At 39.3% G+C, this 16,992-nt stretch overlaps 2 protein-coding genes across 2 annotated transcripts; both read right to left on the bottom strand.

The window, feature by feature from the left end:
* Positions 1 to 8,829: 8,829 nt before the first annotated feature.
* LOC132258223 (homeobox protein bagpipe) lies at positions 8,830 to 11,195 on the bottom strand. Its single transcript, XM_059755426.1, has 3 exons — positions 11,104 to 11,195; positions 10,181 to 10,605; positions 8,830 to 9,217 (listed from the first exon to the last, which is right to left on the bottom strand). Exons 1-3 carry the CDS (start codon positions 11,189 to 11,191, stop codon positions 8,882 to 8,884), a joined length of 849 nt encoding a protein of 282 aa, XP_059611409.1. The 5' UTR covers positions 11,192 to 11,195; the 3' UTR covers positions 8,830 to 8,881.
* A 2,414-nt stretch (positions 11,196 to 13,609) lies between these two features.
* LOC132258401 (homeobox protein Nkx-2.2a) lies at positions 13,610 to 14,988 on the bottom strand. Its single transcript, XM_059755725.1, has 3 exons — positions 14,843 to 14,988; positions 14,277 to 14,728; positions 13,610 to 14,192 (listed from the first exon to the last, which is right to left on the bottom strand). Exons 1-3 carry the CDS (start codon positions 14,986 to 14,988, stop codon positions 13,666 to 13,668), a joined length of 1,125 nt encoding a protein of 374 aa, XP_059611708.1. The 3' UTR covers positions 13,610 to 13,665.
* Between the last annotated feature and the right edge of the window lie 2,004 nt (positions 14,989 to 16,992).

Raw genomic sequence — 16,992 nt, 5'->3', positions numbered from 1 at the left:
GGAGAAAAAAGAAGAAGAAATGACTTATATAAAGTGTTACGTCTAATTGTATGTATTGTATGTATGTTAATTAAATTATTCATTTAGAAAGAGACTGTATAAATAAAGTGAGAAATGATTTCACGTAGAAATAAAATTTAATTACTCAAATGCGATTGATTTTCTCAGAATTGTGCATCAATTCGAATGTGCGTTCTTTTTTTATAACACTTTTAACCTCAGGATTTTTCCACCCACTTGACTTTGGCTTTTTATGAGGAACCCGCAGAAAATGTCTCCAATTGACAGCGCGTCTCACTAAAGTTGGCAACTTTATGACTTTGTTGCGGTGAAGGCAATTATTTATCGTGGAGTTTCTTGGTCGAATTTGCAGAGATTCTCTTCCTTTCTGTGAAGTGAAAAAAAAATTTAATTTGTGAGGCTTTTGAAGCTGAGATGAATGTTTTTTATCTGGATATCCGCGTATTTTCAGATATTTGAAATGAAATGCAAAAGGAATCGAGGAAAAAACAATTTGCCCGTTGGCTGTGTTGACGATTTGTATTCAGTTCGGCGTGTGATTTCCATTTCCAGATACGACAGAGTGTAATTCACCGAACGAAAACTATCTATGCACAATGTTGAAGTGTGTGGATGAGGAAAACCGTAAAAAATGAGGCAAAATTACGATTAATTTTGTGTTCACGCCATATTTTTATTGCCTTTATGTGTGATTTATGGGTTTTAAAAAGCAATATCGTAAACAGTGCTTCTTTGGGCGCACAGTTTCGTCATATGTGGGTGAGTTGTCTTGGCTGAAGCGGCATAAATTCATTGCTCTCAATCTGGATTGACTGATGATGGATAAGACGAACCAATTTTGAATTCATTCCATGCTTTTCTCTAGACATCCACTCTCCACCAGGGGTCAGGATGAGACAATTGCGTCAATTGCGAGTACTAAAATGATATTTTCTCTTATCCAAGACGCCATTGCACGTCCGAAAAGAAGAATTGTGTCTTCGAAGGGTGTGAATCATTCATTGGTGGTTCGAAGTTTTATTCCGCTGGGCAAAATTTTGAATATTTATTATACTTATTAAATAAATACTAATACACGGAATTATATAACATTTAGGCAGGGATATTAGAGTAATTTTTACTATTTTATGCCAACAATAAAGATTTCCTTCAAAATTAAAGCATTTTTCACGTTTCCGCTCATAGATTTCGTAGAAAATATAGTATTTGAATCGACGTGTGAATGAAAAACTATGAAAAGTCAATATCGTCATTCTTCAAGAGAAAGACTGGAAAATATAGCGTAATTATCACTGCGAAATTTGCCTAATTTACATCAAAACACTTTCGAATAGTTCGTTAAAGTGCTAATATTGCTCAGAAATCATAATTTTCTGAATTTTTCAGTTGATTTTATTGGTATTTATTGGAATTTTTGATTGAAATATGGCAAAGTTAATAGAAATACTGAAAATATTACTTTCCAAAGTCGACTTTTAATAGATTTTGAGTACATTTTATCCAAACAAGTTCTAAAAATTAATTTCTCATACTTTTCATGGCATTTCTTCAAAGTTTTCAAGTGAATAAATTAAAAGATATGACAAATATTAGATTTATTCAAAGTCGAAGAACATTTTAAGAAAATCTTGGTAATCAAAAATTTTTTTTAAGTCTTTGACTGCATTTTGGGACATTTTTTTATTCGCCCTTCGAAATAAGAGTTCATAAACTGAATTTGTTAGATTTTAACTTAATTTTGAAAGTCACGAATATGCCAAGAAATATTTTATTATCTATTATTCGAGAATTATTTGACAAATAAATTATTCCTCTACAATTTCTTAACTCGAAACTTGAAACTGAAAACATTTTTGGCCCTAAACTTCGAAGTGACATTTTAAAATGCATTTCCTCAATTTCTGTTGTTTCTGTAACAAAATAGGCAATGTGTGAGCGACTCTCAAGTGTTTCTCTTAGCCACAGAATGACAATTGAGTCACAGAGAGTCACCTTTGCTGAAGCAGCACTTTCTCTGTGTCCATGATTAGCCAGCACAGGAAAAGTGAGACGCGCCAGTGAATTATGAGTGATGACGAAGGGAGAAGGAGATTTTGGTGGAGCGTCTCAATAGGAAAACCGGAGGAGAATTATTTACAAGATTCGCACATAAATATTTATGTATTGGAGAAGAAATAGCGACCCAGTGTGCCACAGTCCCTTCACTCTGGAGCGGAAAAGTCGTCCATGGGCGGGAAGGATGAGAGGCAATTTGGGTGGTAGGCGGATGGAGCACGCCGTGGGAGGGAAAGCAGCTCGCATTCACGAGAAAACTTTATTTCCTTTTCACGCTTTGAAAGGTCTCTTGATTTTTACCGGCAAATTACCGTCGTCTTTTAAGAAAGACTTAACTAACGAGCAATTTTCCTGTAATCTTTGCCATACAACTCTCGCTCCCTGCAATCATTTTCCCCTCCTTTTCACTCCCACCGCACGAGTTTCCTGAGTGAAAAGAAGAATTTTCTCCCAATTTCATTTATCTCTTTTATGTACACTTTGAAGCTCAATGGGAAATTCTTCAATTCCAGAGGCAAAAAGGCCATTTATCACATTTTTCAGCTGAGGAACTTCTTCAATTATGTCGCGCGAAAGCTCTCTTTCTCTCTCCTCGTGACCCCGATTAGAGGTGCGGGAATGGAGATGAATATCAATTTGATGGAGAAGAACCAATTACTTGAGGATGGAGTTTTATTATCTCAGCACTAAGCATAATACGTATCTGTTGATGACGGCCTCATAAACAATTGAGCCGCAGCTGAAAACTCTTTTAACTGCTCAGCAGTCGAGAATCCTGCGCCCCGATTTAGCTCCGGAATGCTGAACACACAAACAAACGCCGTGAATATCGACTTTTCCAGTTGAAAGACAAACCTACCATCTTCCATTTTGACAGTACTTTCTCAGCCATTTCTCACTGGCGAGGCGGTTTTCCGGGCATTGCACAGCTCCGTGGCAGGCATCGAGCGGAAAACCCTGTTTATTTACTCAACTCCTTCTGCTCTATAACGCCCAAAGTGCATAAAATCAACTCCGTCTTCATAAAATGTTGAGTCTCTTCCACGTAGATTGTTCAAACATATACAGTCTTGCTAAGAGTTCGCGCGTCTTGTTTATATTTAAGTTTCCTTGTTTAAACGAACTCCGTGAAAATATAATTGTGCACTATTACACTAATTACATTTTATATGATTTGGTCAGGCGCTATTAGAATATATTAACATTCCTGTGATGAAAGATATAATTATTTCTGTAACACGTGAGCGTTTGTTACCATTTTCCATCATTTCTCACGCGAGTTTGAACATTTCAGCTTTATTAATACTTCACGCCCATCACAATCAGATCAAATGAACTCTAAATTAATTCTACGTCCGTGATTTCAAGCCAAGACTTGAAAGTCTTCCCAATTGCACTTCTATATTGTGCGATTTTAATATGGTTTCTAGAAATTAGTCTCCATGACCCAGTAAAAATAGTTCTGATGGAATCCCGCTGGATTCCTACCGGACAATTCCTCATGTCCTGAAGGATTTTCCATGGAAAATCCACTAAAGATTCACAGTGGATTTTTTACACTAAAACGTGATGGACCGTGTTCGCTGTTTTCCTGCAGGAAAATCCACAATTTTTCCACACTTCTTAAGCCCACATAACAGACTTGATAAGAGACCCAATTCCTATTGATTTTTATTATATTTTCTCGCAATTATTCTGCAGAAAAATCATTGGAAGTTCCTTCAAGCACGAAAAGTATATAAAACGATGGATTTTTAATGGATATTCCTGCGGGATTCCCACAGAAAAATCCATTGAAAATCCAGCACAAACTATTTTGTATTTGTAATTTGAATATGGCACGATTTAAACCAATTTTATCAGGTGGCGCTGTGATCCACAAAGTGGACAGAATTTACACACATATTTCATATAATGGTCCTTTTGCACGTCTTTTATATTATAGAGCGAGGTGCAAAGATGCTTCCACGGTATAGAATTAGTAGAAAGAGGGAAAAAGTACTTTTCGCATCGAAATCAGTCCATTTTTGGAAAATCTTTTTCACAAAATATATCTGTATTGTCAAAATTTTTATCCTGGCTAAGGATAACAGTGTAAAGTCCTCGGAAAACTGTAAATATACGCTTCTCTGGGGCTAATTTCTACAATATTGAAGGTAAAATGTGTGACATTTCCTGAAGGAATCCTGCAGAGCATCTGTTTGGCTCTAGGGCAGCACTGTGGAAAATCGATGGACAAACGGTGGACACTGGATTGTGTTTTTACTGGGGAACGCCTAAAGATTGCCCTAAATATAAATTCTGCGGCTAATCAAGTCCATGGGTTTTCTCATGATAATAATAGTAATAGATTTAATTCTGACCTACAAACTCTATGTATTTTTGGCTGTCTGCTGTGTGTAAAAAAATAGTGTAGGAAAGAAGGAATCGGAGCAAAATTTAATGACTCAAGTACCATCATCTGCTTCTGAAGTGCTCTTCGGCTCGTCAATTTTCTTTCCGATCAGAGCTCTTCTGCCACCAGACTCTTTAGCCGAAGACGAAGTACATAAAAATTTGCGCTATCGATTGATTAATAAAATTCGTCTACAATACACTCTCTGGATGGTTCAAAAGATGCTTTGAAGGCAATTTTCATGAGCCACCATAAAATATAGACAGTTTAAATAAATATTCCCACACACTTTAGCGTCAGCGCCGAAATCTCTTAACATTTTCAAATTTCCCCTGATAAACTTCAGAGTGATAATTAAGTTGGAACAAATTGCCACCTCAATATGTCTGTCCTTGAGGTCTCAATGAGAGTGGCTTTTTGGCCTTTTGAGCGTCTCTCCCGAAAGGCTGGAGACACTGATGGCGATGTCTTGAGAAGAGTAGCTCTTAAGTATCGGACACATTTTTCATCTCCATACAAATTTCCCTTTCACATCGCGCCAAGTGATTTTATTTACATTATAGCCGATGTTAAACAGTCACCAAGTGATTCTAGAAGCTTAATATCAACTACTTAGGACTTGTGCACAAAAAGCGACGCATTGGAGACTTGGTAACCTTCTGGACTGCGAGGTGGCATCACTTCAATGGCGCACAAATGCCTCTTAAGGAGGCCGTAATTTATCTCGAGAGCGAATTCTCAAAACAAAATGGATTTATTACGCAGCGATTTATGTACTTCATGTACAACATGAGTGAAGTAGTGCTTAAGGGTATAAACAGGAGTCGATGAATTGTATGGCATCGTCGAGATGCGGTGCTCCTTTGCCCACTTGTCGTAAAGAAATGAAATGTCTCTCAACAGTAATCACATATATAGGCATAATAAATTCACAGCAATACTTTTGTTATAACTCAAAATATGTTGGGCCTTTCTTCCACGGAGCGCAATTAAATATCTAAACAGTTTTAATATGTTCACTGTTTATGTGATAATTACGAAAACATTAATTGAATTATATTGAGTAAACAATCCCAAAGAAACACGACAACCACCGACTGTCTCGAGAACCAAAATGTTTATTTACATTTGAAGAAATAGGAAAAGAAGTCTTTCAGTGAGAAATAAGGGTGACTTTTCACCAAAATGCACTGAGAGGTTACTCAAATTCCTCGTAATTTGTCTCAAGAGTTTATTAAAATGTGCACAGAATGCATATCAACAAAAGTATTGGGTTTCAACCCAGTTTTAGAGTCTCCTTTCGAAATCCGATGACACCAATCTGGCCAAGCCATAAACCCTTTCTTCGTCTCCACCTTGTGTGCCATGCATAATATGCTCTGCCAGCGGAAAGTCAGGATGGAAAAGTGAAAATATGCCCGGAACAATTCAAAGAGGTGAGTTAAGCATACGTCAGAAAATTGGAGTATTGTTCTCTCATTGTGGCAGCATTGTGTCGACAGAACCCCTCATTCAGACACCAATAGCCTCAGTGGAAGGCCTTCGAGGGCTTCCGCAGAGGGTGAGATTGCGTCAAGTTGAATAGCAATTGAACATATTCGGGAAATCTTCAGGAAAGTTAATCAAGTGGAACAACTTGAATCCTTAAGCTTTCCAAGGATTGGCAAGATTTCTTGAATATTTTCATTCTTAAACTTTAACTTCATCAACAAGGGGGAAAATCACTTAACGATTTTTGAAGAATCTCAATGGATTTAATCAAATTCAAGGGGTTGATTGTATTTGAATTATTGTAATTTAATGACAAAATTTTTGTGCACTATTTTGAAATGCTGGAAGACGAACTTCTGAGCTGGGAAGCTTGAAAACATCGCAATGAATAGAAAACATTGCTTAAATACTTAATCTTCAATCGGATATTTACGGTTTTACACAGGGTTTTACGATAAAAACATTTATGACACTTGAAAAATTTCCTAATTTTTGCAAAAACGAAAAATTGCTCAAAAGCTAAAACCGTAAAGTATCCTTTAATCGTTCAGTATTAATAAGTTCTTTGTTAAAGTTTACCACAATTTCTCATTTTACACCCACAAAATACGTTTTTTTTTTTTACAAAATCTTCTTCTATTTATTGTATTTAACACGGATTTAGATTTTTGTTTTTAAGTATTCGTCCTTTAGTCGCTCAGAATGTATTTTCTTTGCAAAATTCTTATTCACATTCAAATGATGTCTAAAAATGTTCTCCAAACTGATCTAAAATATTCTTTTAATTTTTTTTTATCTTATAAATTGATTTAATAAAAACAATTTTTTTCTCCCTTTCTCTAATTCCGAACAGAGTTCTCGGGTTCATTATAAAATAAAAAAAAAGATTATTTTCCAAGTAAAATTACAAAATAAACAGAAAATCAATTATTTTCGGCAAATTATTTAAATAAATCAAATTGCAATTTAATTATATTCTGAATATTTATAATAAAAATTTAAATATACTCAAATATTCCATTATTTTCTTCGCACATATCGCCGTCAGAGGGCAGCAAAGTTGGTTTGAGGGACGCTAGTTAATTTAAATCACATCTTTTGCATGATTTTTTTTTTGAAAAATCATGGTTTTTTCTCAGCTGATCAAGGTTGAAAGACACGTAGAAGTTCCGATTGTATTGAAAATGATTGGGATAATCACAAAATTAATAGTCTGAAGTCGCGCTGATTTTCCCCCTTGTTTCCTGTTTCGAAAAATTTCCGCCGAATCCGCGTGTTATTAAGTAAGGAGAATAAAATAAAAGATGACGAAATGCGTGAGTTTCCTTCTTGGAAAGACAATTTGTTCTCCCGCCCACAGCAATTCGTGGTGAGTAGATTGTGAAACTTATCTCTCTACATCACTTCGATTTCATGTTAGTCGAAGAGATCAGAAATTCACTTAAACTCTAGCACAGTTAATATCCGTTAAATTGTTATCACACATGGCTTTTCTAAGAATAACATTTTGGTTTTTGGTCGCCATTAAAACAATGAAGTCTTCGGAAGGAGTTTGCCAGTGTTTGGCAACCTTTCTAATCATCCCACAACAGCTCTTTTATTAGATGCTCAAATTCATTTCCACCCATTTCTCTCTCTCTCTCTCTTTCCCTCCCATCAAAATGTGAAGCGCCTCTGGAAAACTTTTGTTATTGTGGCGGAAAAGACATCCAACACTCGGATTTAAACACTGTGGCACAAATGATGTGTTGGGATTTTGAGAGACGAGAGGAACTTAGCTTGAAAGCCTTCAACTCACTCAACATGTGCTCAACAGACTTTTCCACCTCTACTCGGTACAATTACAAAAATATTCTAGAGTCTTTTAAACAAATGATGAGCCATTTAAGAGTTTATTCTCACTCTTTTTGGCGCGCGCGATGATCATCTTACCCGAACTATTATGTCTCTAATTTGGGGGCCAAATATGCTTGAATTGCTCGGCAAGTCAAATTCCTCCAACAAGAGCAGTTCAGTTGACAATTCACCTGTCTTCCCGGCGACTCACCTGACACCAAAAGTCGCGCCTGATCGACAGCCGCGAAGAGAAGTTCACACATTAATGTAAGGAGAGACAATATAAACATGAAATCTGTGAAGCGGTGCAATAAATCTAGACTAGAAGATTTGTTTAAACAGTTTTACGAAACAGCGATAATGATTTTCTTGTTTTCCCGTATTAAATGGTTGGAATTGTTTTGCTTAAGCCATAGCATAAAAATGTCGTAATTCATCTGATCTTTTTCGTATTGTATATAATCCATTTGTTTGGATGATTTGAGGTTTTAATTACTCAAGAGCCATCTGTGTTGAACTGTCTACTCACTGAATTTTCTTCCCTTGTCCATCCAATTAGACATTTTCCGCAATCACACCAGACAAGGATGACGAGGAGTGGGTGGAGAATTGCATTTTACAGCAACTCAGAAGAAAAAAGTGTTGTTAACTCGAAGGATTTCGCCTGTGAGACGCAAAAGCGATATCGGAAGTGTACTATAAATCAATTGAGAATGGGAGTCATTACATAACTTACAGGCCTCTTGAGTTTCTCTGCCTCTCAAAGTGGCTCTAACACACTCCAAAGTGATTTAACTATTAGTCGAATTTGGCACAAGAATCATTATTTCTCTGCCAAATTCTTAAGAATCATCCAAAACTCTTATGCACGATTATTAGTGTTATGATTATTCATTCACTTTATGGATGATGAATATAATTGAGATGAATTTCGCAAGAGAGAAATTCAGGCCGATTGAGATGCTCATCAAAGACGCATTTCTCAACCATCACATTCGGAAAATCGGGAAAATCAACTGCGATCTTTGTGACGTCAATTTTATTAGCAGCACACTCTAAAACAATGAATTCTTGAGGACTCGCCTAGTCAATCTCCACGTTCTCACACTCCTCCGGAGCCTCCGTGGCCTCACTGGCTTTCGTCTTGTCAGCCTCAACGTCCATCTCTTCGATGTTCGACGTCTTCCGAGGCTGTTTGTCACTCCGCTGGCCAGATTCCTGCTCCTGCGGCAGCGTCGCCGACCCGGATTGGCGCCCGTCGTCGCGCTTTGAGTAATTCAAAATGTGTTCGTGATGCTTGTCAAAGAGCCTCATTGATAACTTGTGCTGCTCAAGAGCCGCTCCTGATGCGCTCAATTTCGATGGATAGAAGTAGGGAAATGGAACTGGAGGAATTGGCATTCCGTACGCCATCTGAATCTGCAAAAAAACCAAAATTTTCTATTAAAACAAATCGATAATCTCAGATGAATTTAAAATAGAAAAAATATTATCCGCAAATTATTGGTTTCGTTGAAAAAAATATGCCCAAAATGACAAAGTCGAGAATTCTGTGTGGGATTTAGAGAAAAAGAGTGGAAAATGAAAGAGAAAAATATATTTTAGGTGTAAAATTGTCTTGTCGGGAGAAGTTTTAGGTTTGAAAATAGATTTTAGAGAGTTGAATGAATTATTTCAACCAGTTCGGAAATCATTTATAAATTCTATTTGAGTACGGAGACTTGAAAAAGGAATTATATTCTGTGAAAACGTTAAGAAAAACATATAAATCTGTGTTGAAATGGGTTGAAAAGGGAATTTCAAATTAAGTTTAAGAAGAATTTGGAACGATTAAAGGACATTTTACGGTGTTTTCTCTACTTTCAACTACAGAATTTCGTCAGCATTATTAAAGATTCTTTTATGTGCAAAAATCAGGAGGTTTTTCCCAGTTTCACACTTGCTTTCATTGTAAAACCTTGCGTAAAACCGTAAATATCCGATTAAAGATCAAATGTTGTCTTGTTTGCAAGCTTTTCAGGTGAGAAATACGCTTTTTACTCTTTCAAAATTGTGCACAATTAGTTAATAAATAAATTTGGAAGTGTAAAATAAAGAAAGAAAGGATTTTTGGAATCTGAATTTGCATTTTGAGCCAAAAATGACACTTAATCCCCAATATTAGCAACTCCTTGTAAATAATCTGTTAAAATCCTAATTGAAAACGTGAATTTCTCTTTCATTTCATGAACTCTTCTTAAGATTATCAACACTGTTCTAAAGGAATTATCGAAACTTGTCGATACAAATTGCCTGAAATTTCCCTTTTTCATTACGATTTTAGGAGGAAAATAGTACAGATACGGACTAATTAGTCCTAAGTATTCTAAGTTAACCATTTACCTGATGTCTGTACATATTGACGAGAGCCGGATCGAGTCCGCCAGCAAAGTGAGGCTGAGTTCCCGTCAATTGGCCGTTCCCGACGAGCATGTGTCCGTAGGATCCGTCCTCGCGCACGAGAACCTGCACAGGAACTCTCTTGGTGGCATTGAGCACGGCCGCCTCGTGTTGCTGAATCTGTTTCCGCTTGGTCTTGTACCGTCGGTTCTGGAACCAGATCTTCACCTGCGTCTCCGTGAGTCGCAGGTTCTTGGCCAGCTCGGATCGCTCGGGGCCGGACAAGTAGCGCTGCTGGGCGAATCTCCTCTCCAGCTCAAACACCTGGGCGTGACTGAAGGCCGCCCGAGACCTCTTCTTGCGACTCGTGGTGAGATTGTCCTCCAGATGCAGGCCCATGTTGAACTGAGGCGGTGGCGAGTCTCCATCTGTGGATGTCGACATGCCAGACAACCCTTCAAACTAATTACACTAATTGGCATGCTATTAATAATGGGAGTGGCGGAGATTTGGAGAGTCATTTCCGCCAAACAATGGTGCAGAAATCGCTCTTGAAACAAATTTAGTGTCAATTTCCAGCAACACTTTTGTTGCGAAGGTGTTTGTCTTGCTTTTAGCGCTAAAACGATGAGTCGGCAAGTCAATTGGCGCAGCCCCAATGGATCCTTGGTAAATTTGTCTATTAGCTGACGACAAGACGCTAAAAGTTTTCCTTCCCAAAAACCCACCGAGAAAGTCATTTGAGGTCTTTCCATAACCCGCAAAACACTTCTCCCCACGAATGTGAACCGTGAAATTGTACTTTCGAGAGGCCCATGAAAAGCCATTAGCTAATGTATTTTGCGCGTGTGTCGTGATTATCGGGGTTTCGGTGGAAGTTTCTAAGTAAATTGTTGATTCGGTTGTTGTGGCGACTTCGCGCTCACCTGAATCTGTGGCCGGGCAGCGTCTCATATCGAGCGGTGAGTCCATTCTGCCGCCGAAGCGTCCCATCCGGCCGTCCAGGAGTTTCATCTGCGCCCCACTGGCGTAGACCTCCTCGCAATCCCCGTCCGGAGACAGTTGATCCCGCTTCTCGCTCTCCACGAGGAAGCAATCCAGTGATCCCCGCCGGACGACGGGAGCCGGGCAGTTGTTGCTGAAGTAGATGGAATGACTGCCTGGCGGAGTCTGGAAGCCGCCGCGGCTCGTCTTGGACGGCGGGCTCTCCGACTGCCTCCGCATCAGCCCCGTGGCGACCCTGAGCGGCCGGTCACAGGGTGGGAACTTGTAGCACTTCACTGCACCATCACTGGCGATGTCAAAGCTAGGGTCCAGGGGATACTGTGCCGAGGAGTTGCTCCTCGTGAGGATGTCATTGATTGAGAATGGAGTGGTAGCCATTGACTTGGTGGCCACTGATTGAAAACTCATATTCGCCCTCCACACGGAAACACGCGCACAAACTCTCCTTCAAGACAACACACAAGCACGTCCGATCAGCACGGCTGTTGGCAGCACTTTGAGCCCCGAACTAGAGAGTCCCAACAACCACCCGCACTTTACATGCACTCACTCAACCGAATCCGATCCCTGACACCCGCGCGAGAGCCGTGGGAGTTCTCTGTGGCAAAACAAGCCAGAGCGGAGGAGAGACGCGCGTGAGTTTCTCACAAGGCGAAGAGCCGCAGAAGTGCGGATTCCGTCTTTCTTACTCACCCAAGACTGAGTCGCGAGCCTTTTGGGATTGGCTAAGAGCTTCCCGCCGTACTCACGCCGATTGGACGCCTTTTGCTCATTCAATTCCGCTTAAGTATCGCCACTCGTTGGCGTGTGAGGATTTCCCGACGGCTGTGCCGCAGACAATGCCATGGGCGGGAAAGTGGCAATCTTACACAATGGAAAATAAATTATCCCACCATCTTCCTCCCCTCTGACGCCTCTCTCAGCCTCCGGCTAATCTCTCGCCTTCGCAATCAACCCTCCGGCGGCGTGGAGGGCGAAGAAGGAGGTCCGGAAGAATATCTCTCCTGCAATTATTCCATACAGTTTTCCAACTCACTGGCCCACTAAAAACCGTCAATTGGCACTTATTAATGTGCTAATAAGTGCCAATTGTGGTTTTCCCCTCCACCAGAGTGCGGAAAGTGCAGGGAAATGTTGGTCAATGTAATGAACGCTTTGTCTTGTTGATTCACGGTTCGATTGAAATGGATAAATCGCCATAATATTTACCTTTGTCAATGTTGATCCATTAAGGACTCTTTGATATCTATTAATGCTTCCACTTGCGTATTGGATTTCATGCGAGGACGCATCAAAACATGATGGATCATCTTTTATCCTGTAAATTGATTATTGCGCTATTTATAGAGCTATGTTGGCAATCATGTTGGGAGAATGTCGAGGGAAGATTGTGATTTCACCTCATTTCTTATCATTGCTTCACCGCATTTCTCTTATCACATGCTTTTATGTGTACAATATTTGAATTCATAATTGACTTTTTACTCTCCAGGATTTTCTATGTTTCAACACTCTAACGGCGGATAGCAAAAGTGAGAGAAACATGAAACATTGTACATATTTTTGGTTCTGTTTTACCATCGCAATTTGTATATTTATCATATGTATAGTTTTAAACAAGGGGCAAATCACAAGGCGAAACTTAATCGTCTCAAGCAAATATATCAATATTAAATATTAGTTTGTATGGAAAAAATCTATAAAATATTCATAAAATGATTATTTTTCAAGTAAAATTGCAAAATATTCAAATTTTGAATGAAATAATCTAAATTTGAATAAAAATCACGAAATAATCAAGAAATGATTGAATAATCACAAAATTAATGGTCTCAAATCGCGAGTGACTTTTCCCTTGGTTTTAGAAATATAGAGAAAAGTGATTTATGTACAGAAAAATGAAATTATTTTCTCAAATTTAAAGTATTTAAAGACTTTATTCTTTGCATAATTCAATTTGTGAAAATTCACAATAATCATTAAATAATCATTTAATCAAATTTCGCTTTATTTATACTTTCAATCAATTCCCAGAGCAATTAAGCGTTGTTTAAACACTCATTTAATCGACAAGTGAATATTTACTGAAGGAAAATCGCTGAGAAACTCGGCAGGGTGGAGAGATTGGTGAAAATTGAAGCTAAGGGTATCATATCTAAAACAGGCAGCCATTTAATGGCTTTATAAAATATTTTGGGTTATCAAAATGCTGTCTTGGCCGATGAAAACCAGATGCCCTTTCGTAAGTTATATAAATGCTGCACATAGAAGAAATTCTTATGATTTTCTCCTCCATTTCCACACGCTGTGGCAAGACGTTGAACAAAAAGGCGCCCAGTGATTGATTGGAAGTCAGATCGGAATTCTTCTCATGAGATTGGCGAGGAAAAATGCGTTCTACACATGATTGAGCTCTTTAATTATCCTCATTGTCCGTCACATTCTCTAGTGTATTCAAAGCGGGGCGCCTGGCGAAGGAGCGTTCAGTTCCAGTAGTGGTGCTTCTGGTCGAAGGCAGGGCCAGAGTAGGAGTGCGAGTGGCTCATGGGGCTGAACTGGTGGTCGAAGTGGTTGAAAGTGTAGGCCGGATACGGCGGCGGCGGGAGGTTGTTGGCGTAGCTGGAGGAGGTCTTGGGCAGCATGCTCAGCTCCTTGCTCAGCGCCTGGCCGCAGTGGATGGTCTTCGAGGCGGTGGATTCGCCTTTCTCAGCGCCATCGCCCTTCGATTCGCTCTTCACCACCGTGAGCGACGCCCCACCTTCAATGGTGAGTCTCTTGCACTTGTACCGCCTGTTCTGGAACCATATCTTCACCTGAGTCGGCGTGAGACTCAGCGACTGCGCCAGCACCTCCCTCTCTGGCGCCGAAAGGTACCTCTGCAGCCGGAAGCGCCGCTCCAACTCCAACACTTGCGACTGCGAGAAGAGAACCCGCGGCTTCCGCTTGGCGCGCACCTTCCCATTCTTCCGCAGCTCGCATCGCGACGATGTCACCAGACTGGTGCAATCCTCTGCTCGGGAGAGAACGGAGAGGACTCTTGAGTGTGTCTGCCAATGTTGATTTTGTCGGGGAAAGGAGTGAAAGCGATACTCACTCGATTGAACAACGTCCTCTTTGTTCTCACTGAGATGGCACATGCTGTCCAACTCCTGCACATGTTCGGACGTCACCACGGATTGCTGTGAAGACGCTGAAAAAGATTGGAGCTCGTATTCATCCAGGGCCTTCAGGGATCTGCTCTCGGGCTCGCTGCCGAACGGAGTGTCGGAGGCGGTGGAGTTGCTGCGAAATTGCGCGGAATTCTTCACGGATTCCATGCTCTGGAGCACAGGCGGCGTGCCCGAGAGGGAATTGCTGCACATGAGGCTGTTGGAGGTCGGCGGGTAGCTGGGATATATGTTCTGATGAGGCGCATAATCGTAGAAATTGGCGGAATATGCTGGTGGATGATAAGTCTGATGGGGCAGGAAACCGTGAGGAATCGCTGGAGGGAAACTGTCGATGTACGCAACGGAATCGCAATCCATGAAGTTCTGGTGAGAAACACTGCGAGAAAGAACACAAAATTCCAAACTTCGTCAAGTATTTCAATGCAAAATTCACAGAAAGTCCTTCTGATTCACGCACTGGAAACTATAAGTAACTCAAAAATATTCGCACCTTTCTATGTGACACCCTAAATAGTGATCATCGTTTTGGTCAACGAGATTCAAGATATCCTTGACGGAAAAAGGGGTAGAATTGCAACACTCTCGCCCTAACACAGAAGCACTAGGATTGTCAATCTCAAAGTATCCTTGTTGCATTTCTCAGCAAACTGTTGAATATACTTCAGTCGAAACACTTCCTTTTTGCACTGAAAATCGCACAAATGCTCGAAGGAACGCTCGTGAGGCATCCGAATCGTAACTTTACAAATTGGTGACTGATTGAAAATTTCAATTTTCATGCTCAATTAGCCTCCGAAGCGGCGCCATCGTTCGTCCTGCACTGTTTTTCCCACTCTAGCGAACTGTTCATCTCACTTTACTCGCCTTGTAATCTCTCGGCTGTGACGTAAGTTCTCTGGATGTCTGCAAATCCATGACAACAGTGGCTTGGCAATTGATTTGAAGACTTTGAGGATGAGTAATTCGCCCAATTTACATTATTCACACTCGGAGTGTTGAGGAAAAAAAGGCCCCTTTTCCTGGAAAAATTATGGAAAATTCAAGTGAAAACCACCATTGAAGCCGATGTTTTCCTCTTTGCTATATGCTTTTCATGTGCCATCGAAACTCCGCCCCAATATCAAAAGCCACAAAGCCAATGGTTGTTCCCAAACGGACGGGAGGAAATGGAACAGAGCAGAGCCAGATTCTCATGATTCTTCGCGCGCTGGCTTCTGGCGGGATTTTTTCCGACGTATTAATCACTTTTTATATTGAGAAAGGCAATAAAATGGAACTAATTGGTTGAATAATTGAAACCATTTAGATATCCCCAACAGTTACTAATTGTTGCTTCTCTGGCCCATTTTCCACTGAATTCCAACATATTGCAGCGATATTGTTATTTTCCTCTACATTTTCTTACTCAATTGCGACGAACAGAACGCCTTGGGATGAAATTGTGATCAACAATATTTTTTCTTTACAGATTTCTTCTCACGACTTAAGTGGCGCCTGATGCATTTCGCCAAACATTTTCCGCACAACACAGAAATACACTTTTTCTCCTGTCTTCCCTCAAAACATGTGCCTGGCTTTCTAAGTCCTTTTATATATGTTTTCCTCTCACGGACATATGTTTACTTCGAAATGCAGAGTAAAGTGCACTTTCACAGTGCCAGCAAAAGATGTGCGCGCAGTTTTCTCTAGTGAAAAGAAATTAATAATTAATTCAAGGGGTCGAAAGTTGCAAATGAAAGAAATTATTGCAATACTTGGAGATTTTTTTACAATGTTTTGTTCAATAAAAATCCCACTGGATGTTTAGGTTATGTAACTAAATTTATCTGTAATTAATTGATTAAATAACAACGGAAAACACTAATTTATGTACTCTAATAGTGAAATATTATGAGGATCACAAGCTTTCATTGTTAAAATATGTTAATTATATGCTAAGGATGATTATAACCTCTAAAATCATAAAATGATACTCTAACATAACCTCAAAAGGATACAAAATTGTCAGTTTTAAGAGCTGTTTGATTGGTTTTCTACACTAAAATAGCAAATTTCAGCTCATTTTCGATTTATTTCTCAATAAAAGATTTCGAATAAGTTTCTTTCTACGTAATTTTTAGGTTATATTTCAAAATTAATCCAAAAGAGCGATTGAAAATCGAATCATATCAAAATATCCACGGGAAATTTTAAATTTTCAGCTCTAACAGATTGAATTTCTGAGAGAATTTCTACTCTAAAATAACAAATTTCAGCTTAATTCCCCAAACTTTCTTATAAAACACTTTGAATAAACTTTTTTTTTAATGCTTCTTTAAGATATTTCAATGTAATTTTTAGGTTATGATCCAAAGTGAATCAAAAATAATGTTTTAAAATTGAATCACATTAAAAATATTCAATGGAAACTTCGAATATTTCTCAAATACTGTTTCTCTGTAAGTTTTAAGGATCATTCAAGTGAAAATGGCGGCAAAGACTCCCTAAATTTGAGGTTATTATACTTTAGAAGGTTAAAAAGATCTATAAAGTTCAGAAAGAGGAGGAGAAAATGGGGAAAAAGCATGTTTTATACACTCAATTCAAGTCGATTCAAGTTCACTCAAGACTTTTGCGTATTGTGATGGATGAATGGTCGCA

Source organism: Phlebotomus argentipes, unplaced genomic scaffold, assembly GCF_947086385.1.
Source record: "Phlebotomus argentipes unplaced genomic scaffold, Phlebotomus argentipes genome assembly scaffold_4, whole genome shotgun sequence".
NCBI classification, from domain to species: Eukaryota; Metazoa; Arthropoda; class Insecta; order Diptera; family Psychodidae; genus Phlebotomus; species Phlebotomus argentipes.
The sequence above is the reverse complement of the archived record's forward strand: the minus strand, read 5'-3'. Positions and strand labels throughout refer to the sequence as shown.

Coding starts and splice junctions, on each gene's coding strand:
- LOC132258223 (XM_059755426.1), bottom strand. CDS start 11,191: ATGAAACTCCTGGACGGCCGGATGGGACGCTTCGGCGGCAGAATGGAC. Junction 10,606..11,103: donor CTGCCCGGCCACAGATTCAG/GTGAGCGCGAAG, acceptor CGACATCCACAG/ATGGAGACTCGCCACCGCCT. Junction 9,218..10,180: donor TCAATATGTACAGACATCAG/GTAAATGGTTAA, acceptor GTTTTTTTGCAG/ATTCAGATGGCGTACGGAAT.
- LOC132258401 (XM_059755725.1), bottom strand. CDS start 14,988: ATGCAACAAGGATACTTTGAGATTGACAATCCTAGTGCTTCTGTGTTA. Junction 14,729..14,842: donor TTAGGGTGTCACATAGAAAG/GTGCGAATATTT, acceptor TCTTTCTCGCAG/TGTTTCTCACCAGAACTTCA. Junction 14,193..14,276: donor AGAGGACGTTGTTCAATCGA/GTGAGTATCGCT, acceptor TCTCCCGAGCAG/AGGATTGCACCAGTCTGGTG.